General features: G+C 40.8%; 1 protein-coding gene across 2 annotated transcripts in view; it reads right to left on the reverse strand.

Annotated features, from left to right (window-relative positions):
• Window positions 1-9,426, reverse strand: part of LOC133542570 (serine/threonine-protein phosphatase 2A 56 kDa regulatory subunit alpha isoform-like) — a 91,191-nt gene extending 81,765 nt beyond the window's left edge. The window contains exon 1 of one of the 2 annotated variants that reach the window (XM_061886835.1): window positions 8,311-9,426. In XM_061886835.1, the coding sequence (XP_061742819.1) occupies window positions 8,311-8,458 (148 nt within the window). In that variant the 5' untranslated portion in view covers window positions 8,459-9,426. The remainder of the gene's footprint in view (window positions 1-8,310) is intronic. The other variant, XM_061886834.1, reaches the window with a different exon arrangement.
• Window positions 9,427-10,072: the final 646 nt, after the last annotated feature.

Genomic DNA, 10,072 nt, shown 5'->3' on the forward strand with positions numbered 1-10,072 from the left:
GCGACAATACAATACAATAATCCGGCACTGACTGGAGGAACAAAGTAGGTAAAAATAGGATTGGGCTGATTGACACCAGGAGTTCAATGAAACAGCGCTCAGGGAGAAAGACAGGATACCAACAAAATAAGAGCGCTGACAAGAAATACTACACACACACAAGAAAAAACTGGAACACAAACAAACTGTCAGGGGCAAGCCTGACAGTTATGACTGTACAGTTGGACACCAAGGTTTGGGCATCAAAAGGAAACGGAATTACTGCACCTCCATACACCGTGTGGATTTACTCTCCGAAGTAAATCATCCACTATTGCAATAAAACTATTTTTTTACATCTATAATGATCACTGGAGGACAAGGCTAAACATGGTAGACAGTAGACAGTACACAGTACACAGAGAAAGAGCAATCAGGAGCAGACAAGCTAACTGCTAAGCTAAGCGTTAAACTGGCTTGAAAAAACATGCAATCAATGCATAGTTTAGTTTAAGATGTGGAAATGGAACAGAATTACAGCAAACAGTAGCAGCTATTAACAGGAAATAAACAAGTAGATTAAAAAGAGTCTAGAGAGAGGAAAAAAAAAAGCAATTGTTGGGCGGCTCTGTTTTGGTTTTGCATTCCCACATACTGGAATCCATAAATCATTAGTGTAGATACCAAAGGTAGTATCAGATTAACTCTACAACGATTAGATCAACAATTCTATTTTCCCCAAATCTGTTTTTTCCCCTCGTATTTGTAAATGATACCAAACTCAGGGAATAAATCCTTGGACACAGGGGGACTTTGAGGGCAAAAACCAAAGCATTTAAATGACTAGTTTTTGCTTTTGTTTTGTTACCGTGTACTATTGACTTTGTTTTGCACAAACAAATGTATGCAATAAAATAAATTAGGAACTATTTTTAATCGTGTTGATACCTCCACACTGTCAATAACACTCATCTGAAATATATACATTTTATTTTTTTTACAATTAAAACATATGATCTGTATCGGATCAGAACATCCTTTCCCCAACACATAAACAAGAGTATATGTCTGAATATTTTTGACGTAGTGTTCCAAAATGAAGTAATAACAATCATAGTACATTATTATTATATAGTTAAGAATTGGAACTAAACCAAAGAACCAAAACCAGAAACAAAAATGTCCAGATTTACATGAAGCCTAAGCCTAATTATGACTGATTAACTCTGTTGCAGACATGGGTAAGTGGTGTGAGGGCTACAAGACAACAAGGTCCACATTTATAGCCAGTATCATGGGGTTATGTTTTCATAGCAGTTTGCTTGTGTTGTCTGTAAACACGATTTCCACAAGCTCGGAGGAAGAGGACCCGGCCAGCAGCAGACTACAACTACATATCTTTAGAGCTCATACCTGCCATACCGCATTCGGAGAGTTTAAAGTGACATCAGCAAAAAAACAGGTTTCTTTTACCAAGTAGTGGAACAAACATAAAACACAAATTAGGCAACCTTTAAAAAGTTCTCTTTTTTTTTTTAATACATGTTTGCATTTTTCGGACGTACATAACATAATTTGTTCCGGGATCCTGGTCAACGTGATTTATTTGGATTTTGCATCATTGTAAATAATGGATAATACAGTGGTACTACAGTTTTTGTACGCCTCACTTTTCATACATTTGGGAACATTTTCGCCAAAAGTTTGCTTCGGTTTTTGTATGTCGTCCTGATAATCAATAAGGCCAAACAAGGCGCGTAACAAACTGGTCGTCTGCCCACATAACTCCGCGGAAGAAAGTTCACAAACAAAGCATGGTGACTCAATCTGTGTTTATTTTATTGCAATTTTACTTTTTTAAACATTTGTTTAATGAACGTTTTGACACACAGTTAACAGAAATACGATACAACAAAATATTATTCACCCCCAATCCCTCAAAAAAGTCAAATAGTACAGGAAAATATTACTATAAAGCCACGGACAACTACACTTCCGAATGGTCCCAACATGGTGCAGCAATGCACAAAAGTAAACTAAAGGCTCATCAACCATCCACAATTTAACCACATCTCAATCGAGATAAAACTGGAGATCAGTCTTCTTTACATATTTTAAGAACGCACCCCATACTTCTTGAAATTTTATAGAACAATCATTCAATGTCAGCCTAATTTTCTCCAATTCAAGGAAATAAAGTACAAAATCCGATCCAGTGGGTGTGGTAGGGAGGCGCTGCTTCCTTCCAGGTAAGCATAATAAGACTACTACCCAACAATGTAGTGAATGCCACCAGATTATTTTTGCATTTGCTGAAAGAGGATGACAAAGGGGCTATCCCAAATAGTCCACTTAAAGGATTTGGTTCAATCCTTGCGCTGTCAGTCCAATAACTGCACAGGAATGGACTGTGCCAAAACATATGCATTAATTAAGTTAGCTGGAGACTGTGGGCACCGATCATAGTCCGTCATACATCTTAACTTGTGGAACCTTGGTATGACAAGTATGATGTGCAGTATTGGCTTGCAATGCATGGGGCTGTGTCTTGCACAAATAGAATACCTATAAACTCGAATAAAAATCTCTGTCCAGCTATTTTCAGATAGGGTCACTCCTAAATCCTCCTCCCAAAGTGACTTAATTGAATTTAGAGACTCACGGCGTGAAATAAAAAATTGGATATAAATACGAGAAATGGATCCTTTTAAAGGGGAACATTATCACCAAACCTATGCAAGCGTCAATATATACCTTGATGTTGCAGAAAAAAGACCATGTATTTTTTTAACCGATTTCCGGACTCTAAATGGGTGAATTTTGGCAAATTAAACGCGTTTCTGTCTATCGGTCTTTTAGCGATGACGTCAGAACGTGACGTCGCCGAGGTAACATACCCGTGATATTCATTTTCACATTACAAACACCGGGTCTCAGCTCTGTTATTTTCCGTTTTTTCGACTATTTTTTGGAACCTTGGAGACATCATGCCTTGTCGGTGTGTTGTCGGAGGGTGTAACAACACTAACAGGGAGGGATTCAAGTTGCACCACTGGCAAGAAATCTGCCGCCAGACCCCCATTGAATGTACCAGAGTGTCTGCACATTTTACCGGCGATGCTAAGACAGACATGGCACAGAGATGTATGGATAACCTGCAGATGCATTTGCAACCATTAAGTCAACGAAATCACAAAGGTGAGTTTTGTTGATGTTGTTGACTTATGTGCTAACCAGACATATTTAGTCACGGCATGACTGCCAGCTAATCGATGCTAACATGCTATGCTAACATGCTATTTACGCTAGCTGTAAGTACATTTGAAACTAGATACCCACATTTAATGCGAAACAAACACTTACCAATCGACGGATTTAAGTTGCACCAGTGTTACAAGATGCGAAAGTCCTGATCGTTTGGTCTGCACATTTTACCGGCGATGCTAATAAGGCAGCCATGCTATGGGCCACTTCATTAGGTACACCCACGCTATGGCCGAATAGCGTCAATAGCTTCAATTTCTTCTTCAATTTCGTTTTCGCTATTTGCCTCCATACTCCGACCATCTATTTCAATACATGCGTAATCTGTTGAATCGCTTAAGCCGCTGATATCGAGTCTGAATCCGAGCTAATGTCGCTATATCATGTTGTGGTAACCGCCATGTTGTTTGTATTGGCAGCCCTGTATGACGTCACAGGGAAAGGGATAGTGGTTTCGAAGTTAGCAAAAATAAGGCACTTTAAAGCTTTATTTAGGGATATTCCGGGACCGGTAAAATTTTGAAAAAAAATTCCAAAAATACAACAGGCCACTGGAAACTGATTTTTATTGTTTTTAACCCTTTTGAAATTGTGATAATGTTCCCCTTTAAAGTTGGAAGCGGTGTCAGAAACATCTAAAACCGTGTCAGTCTGCAGACCTGGAAACCAAACGAAAGTATTAGGAACAAAACGGTGGATCTGCAGATATCTAAGGCTATGTCTACACTTAGCTGATAACCCTTTAAACGAATAATTATTTAGCCTTAGCCCCGTTTCAGCCACACTAAACCAGCGTTTAAAAATCCCCTCCTTGGACCATTTTTCACACGGGTAAGTGTTGAACAACCCAAGCCAGGGGTAGGGAACCTATGGCTCGGGAGCCAGATGTTGCTCTTTTGATGACTGCATCCGGCTCACAGGTAAATTTCAGCTGACTCTGCTTAACACGATAAATGATGAATAATTCCACTTGTAATCAGTGTTAAAAATGATGTTCAAAATATAAAACATCATCGTGAATTTTTAATCCATCCATCCGCTTTCTACCGCACCTGTTGAAGAACTTCCATTGATGGTAAGAAGTTATTTATTTATTATTGCCTCCTGGGGGTTCTTCAGACCACCAAGAACCGACATGAGACCCTGTTTCAGGGTTACAGTATTGTTTCATTTTTCAATAAGTCTCTCAGTTGCTTTCCAGCAATTGTCTTTTTCTCTTTCGTTCTGGCTCGCGCTCTGGCTCCAGCACCAACCCCGTCTCTCCTCCTGGCTGCTGCTTATAACGTAGCGACAGGTGATTAGGTAACAAGGCCCAGGTGGGCCGTCTACACACCTGTGGCTGATTTCGAGGCCGGTCCTGGCAACACCCCGCTTCGCTGCAGGCCCGCAGGCCACGCCCCCTCCACAGTTAGCTTCAGAATAACAATGTTATTACAAAGAATAAGAGACCTATTATACTCTAAAAATGTTAGTCTTACTTAAAAATGCACGCGTTTAGTTGTGTTCAGGGTTAAAAAAAATATTTTACGGCTCATACGGAAATACATTTTAAAATATTTGGCTTCTTGGCTCTCTCAGCCAAAAAGGTTCCCGACCCCTGACCTAAGCTGTACATCAAGCAAGAATGGGAACGAATTCCACCTGAAAAGCTTCCAAAATTGGTCTCCTCAGTTTCCAAATGTTTACTGAGTGTTGTTAAAAGGAAAGGCCACGTAACACAGTGGTAAAAATGCCCCTGTGACAACTTCTTTTCTCTAAATGTGGCCCCCGAGTCAAAATAATTCCCCAGGCCTGATTTAAAACTACCTTTGCACAAAAAAGAACCGACGTCAACCTCATGCCTGACTCATGATGTTCTCACTTTCCACTTGATGCCAGTTTGCTGTTCCCTCAGGTTGCTTGGCATGCTAAGGACTTGCCAGTCGTCGTCAAAGAGTACAGGTGAGTTCCGGAAATAACTACGACTGACAAACCCAACGCAACAGGTGGCCATTTTCTTCTGTTTGAAGGCCTGCCAACTTGAGATCCTAAAGTTTTGACATACTCAACAGTGGAAGGCAAGAGATGATGCAGTGTAAGATGTCTATACCTCCTTGTTGACCTACTTAAAGGCCTACTTAAAGCCACTACTGCCGACCACGCAGTCTGATAGTTTATATATCAATGATGAAATATTAACATTGCAACACATGCCAATACGGCCTTTTTAGTTTACTAAATTGCAATTTAAAATTTCCCGCGTGGTATCTCGTTGAAAACATCGCGGAACAATGACGCTTATGCTTGTGACGTTATTGGTTGGAGCGGACATTTTATCCCAGCACCACTCACAGCTATAAGTCGTCTCTTTTCATCACATAATTACACAGTATTCTGGACGTCTGTGTTGCTGAGTTTTTTGCAATTTGTTCAATTAATAATGGAGACTATAAAGAAAAATGCTGTTGGTGGAAAGTGGTGGATTGCAGCTGCCTTTAGCAACCAAAACACAGACAGTGTTTCTTTGTTTGTTGTGAAGCTTTTATATGGAACAGAGTGGTCAAGCGAACATGTTTCTCTACCACATGTCAACCAGCAAGTTTTTGGGTTGAGAAAATTGTGATATTAAGTCGGCTCTTACCGGAGACTTGAGCGGAGTTTGCGTCCCCCTGCAGTAGCTTTCAAAAAGGCAGCTGTGACTTTCTTGGCTCCTCCATGGCTTCCATCAGAGACACTGGTGGTCACCGCAGCCCTCCGACTTTCAGGTATGACTTTATATTGTCACTAAAACACTAGTAACACAATAAGCAGATATGGGATTTTCCAGAAGTATCCTAGTAAATGTGTCTAATAACATCTGAATCGCTCCCACTGCCGTCGCCTTTTTTTTTCTTTCTAGTGCTTCACTCTAACTTTCCTCATCCACGAATCGTTCATCCTCGCTCCAATTAATGGGGAAATAGTCGCTTTCTCGGTCTGAATCGCTCTTGCTGCTGGTGGCTATTATCATTAAACAATGTGAGGATGTGAGGAGCTCTACAACCCTTGACGTCACGCGCACATCGTCTGCTACTTCCGGTAAAGGCAAGGCTTTTTTATCAGCGACCAAAAGTTGCGAACTTTATCGTGGATGTTCTCTACTAAATCCTTTCAGCAAAAATATGGCAATATCGCGAAATGATCAAGTATGACACATAGAATGGACCTGCTATTTTTTTCCCAGAGCTGTCACCATGATGAACTCTAACTTATAATAATAATAATTCACCCCTATACAATATCCTGCCCTAATTCCCTACTGTGCAATACTACCCTTCGAGCGCAATACGTCCGACACTGATTGTTATTTATTAGTCTGGTACTCTTGTCTTGTTCTGTATATTGAACAGTATTTTGTATTTCTACAGTGTTTTGTATATTGTTCATGATTGCTTGTTATTTATATTGGATAGTAGTCTGTTTATTTCAATTGTTAGTTTTTCCTTTATTACCTCTTTTGTTATTTATTTTACCCCATATTTGTTCCCACAACCCCACCTTAAGTTGGAGTCTTTATTCTCGTTGTATGCAAATATAATGACAATAAAGTCTATTCTATTCTATCCCTGTTTAAATAAGAAAATCTAATTTCATTAGGCCTTTAGAGGCCTACTGAAATGTCCATTCTATGTTTCATACTTGATAATTTCGCGATATTGCCATATTTTTGCTGAAAGGATTTAGTAGAGAACATCCACGATAAAGTTTGCAACTTTTCGTCGCCAACAGAAAAGCCTTGCCTGTACCGGAAGTCGCCGACGATGACGTCACATGTTGATGACTCCTCACATATTCACATTGTTTTTAATGGGAGCCTCCAACAAAAAGAGCTATTCGGACCGAGAAAACGACAATTTCCTCATTAATAATGGGGCGGTTTAGCTCGGTTGGTAGAGTGGCTGTGCCAGCAACTTGAGGGTTGCAGGTTTGATTCCCGCTTCCGCCATCCTAGTCACTGCCGTCGTGTCCTTGGGCGAGACACTTTACCCACCTGCTCCCAGTGTCACCCACACTGGTTTGAATGTAACTTAGATATTGGGTTTCACTATGTAAAGCGCTTTGAGTCACTAGAGAAAAAGCGCTATATAAATATAATTCACTTCACATTTTGAGCGAGGATGAAAGTTTCGTGTTTGAGGATATTGATAGCGACGGACTAGAAAAAAATAAAATAAAAATCAAGTTAAAAAAAACAAAAACGGGATTGCATTGGGACGGATTCAGATGTTTTTAGACACATTTACTAGGATAATTCTGGGAAATCCCTTATCTTTCTTTTGTGTTGCTAGTGTTTAAGTGAGTTTAATAGTACCTGATAGTCGGAGGGGTGTGTCCATGGGTGTCTTGACGCCAGTTTCTGACAAAAGTCGACGGCAGCTGTTTGGACGGCACAAGCTCAGCTGATCTCCGGTAAGATTAGATTAGATAGTACTTTATTTATTCCTTCAGGAAAATTACAATTTTCATCACAATCCCATTCAAGATCAGACAAACATTACAGGGAGACAGAACAGAATCGCTGACGGGTCTGCCGGCTTCCAGCGCCCTTTACAAAAAAGTGGCGACTTTTTACCACAATTTTCTCACCGAAAACTGCTGGTTGACATTTGGTCGGGATCCATGTTCGCTTGACCGCTCTGATCCATAGTAAAGTTTCACCTCAGGGCATTTCAAACAAGGAATCCCCGTGTGTTTGTGTGGCTAAAGGCTAAAGCTTCCCAACTCCATCTTTTTACTTTGACTCCTCCATTACTAATTGAACAAATTGCAAAAGATTCAGCAACACAGATGTCCATAAATACTGTGTAATTATGCGGTTAAAGCAGACGACTTTTAGCTGTGTGTGTGTGCGCGGCGCTAATATTTCCTTACAGACGCGACGTTTTCAACAGGACACTTTGCGGGAAATTTAAAATTGCAATTTAGTCAACTGGCATGTGTTGCAATGTTAATATTTCATCATTGATATATAAACTATCAGACTGTGTGGTGGCTAGTAGTGGCTTTCAGTAGGCCTTTAAAGCCATCCAGACCCCATCATCCGCTTACCTTTTAGCTGGGGCAGAGAGGAAAGCTCCACCGGAACGATCTGAGTCCTGTACTGAGACGAGCCGGGGGACCTTCTCTGCTTCTGGGCCTTCCTCACGGACTTTTTAGTGAATCCGTCCACTTTCTCGGCTGCAGTGATGGCTGACATTTTGATGGAAGGAGTCGACCCCCCCAAAAAAAAATATATATATATATATATATATGTAAATATATATATGTCTGATTTGAAGACGATCTGTCCGTATCACTTTCCTTCTTCAGATTAAAAAAAAAAATAACTCCTCGGCTGCGATGAGGTGGCGACTTGTCCAGGGTGTACGCCGCCTTCCGCCCGATTGTAGCTGAGATAGGCACCAGCGACCCCAAAGGGAATAAGCGGTAGAAAATGGATGGATGGAATAACTCCTCGGTGCGTTCGCATCCGCACAAAAAAAAAAAAAAAAGAAAAAAAAAAGTGGAGCAACCTGCGCGTTGACGCTCCGTCAAAACTGCGACTCACTCGGCGTGATCCGGCATTGTGCGTCGGCGGTGGGGGTTAGGCGCTTTGCAGGGGCTGTGTCGGCGTTTTTCCGGAGTAATCTTCCACACACATAGCACATAAGCCCAACTCGACACAACCCTTGGTCACTCGCCCGAAAAACAACAAGAATATTTTACTTTCCAGCTGGATGTTTTAGCGAAGTTGTTGGGCTGCGGGCGGCTAACCTAAGTCCTAGCAGCTAACACCGAGCTAGCCTACCTAGCATTAGCTGACGTTCCTGGACCACACTTGGCTACAGCGCCAACAAGTAGTGGCTCCATGCGAAAAACTCTCACTCTTCCTAGAAGTAAAAATACTCCCAAAAAAATGGTGTCTTTTCGACCGTCGCTGAGTAGTTCAAAGCCTCGCTACGCCTCTATATAAAAAAAAAAGTTAGCCGCGTGATCCGCCGTGTGTTAGTTACATTCCCTGCCCAAATCCCGACATGTGTAACCTTAAACCCTTCCCCGGATTTACGAGATATTTTTTTGAAATGTGTGTCGGGGGGGAAGTCCTCCGCGGCCGTGAAACTACAACCCCGTTTTTGTGTCCTTCTCTTCCGACTTGCTGGACTGCCTGACGGGTTTTTTTTTTTTTTGCTTTTCTTTGACTGACATGTCCAGGAGCCAATCACGGGAGAGGATGTTGAAAACAGGAAACTTTTTCCAACCAATAGGATAACAGTAAGCCCCAACACGTGACATGGGAAAACAAATAATGACAGTTGCGCCAGAAATGGCAACTAATAGGAGTGTGGGGGGGAAATCGATTCGAATACGAATCGCGATTCTCATGTTGAGCGATTCAGAATCGATTTTCATTTAAAAAAGAATATATATTTTTTATACTGTAACGTATTATTTTCGGGTCTCCCCATGTCTGATTGATTGATTGATTGATACTTTTATTAGTAGATTGCACAGTACAGTACATATTCCGTACAATTGACCACTAAATGGTAACACCCCAATAAGTTTTTCAACTTCTTTAAGTCGGGGTCCACGTTAATCAATTCATGGTCTAGCATTAAAAGATTACAGTTGGTACAAAATGCGGCTGCTAGACTTTTGACAAGAACAAGAAAGTTTGATCACATTACGCCTGTACTGTATATACCTTTATATACATATATACATACATATATACCTGTACTGTATATACCTTTATATACATATATACATACATATATACCTATACTGTATATACCTTTATGTACATATATACATACATATATACCTGTAC

The sequence above is a fragment of the Nerophis ophidion genome, linkage group LG24, assembly GCF_033978795.1.
Source record: "Nerophis ophidion isolate RoL-2023_Sa linkage group LG24, RoL_Noph_v1.0, whole genome shotgun sequence".
Classification (NCBI taxonomy): domain Eukaryota; kingdom Metazoa; phylum Chordata; class Actinopteri; order Syngnathiformes; family Syngnathidae; genus Nerophis; species Nerophis ophidion.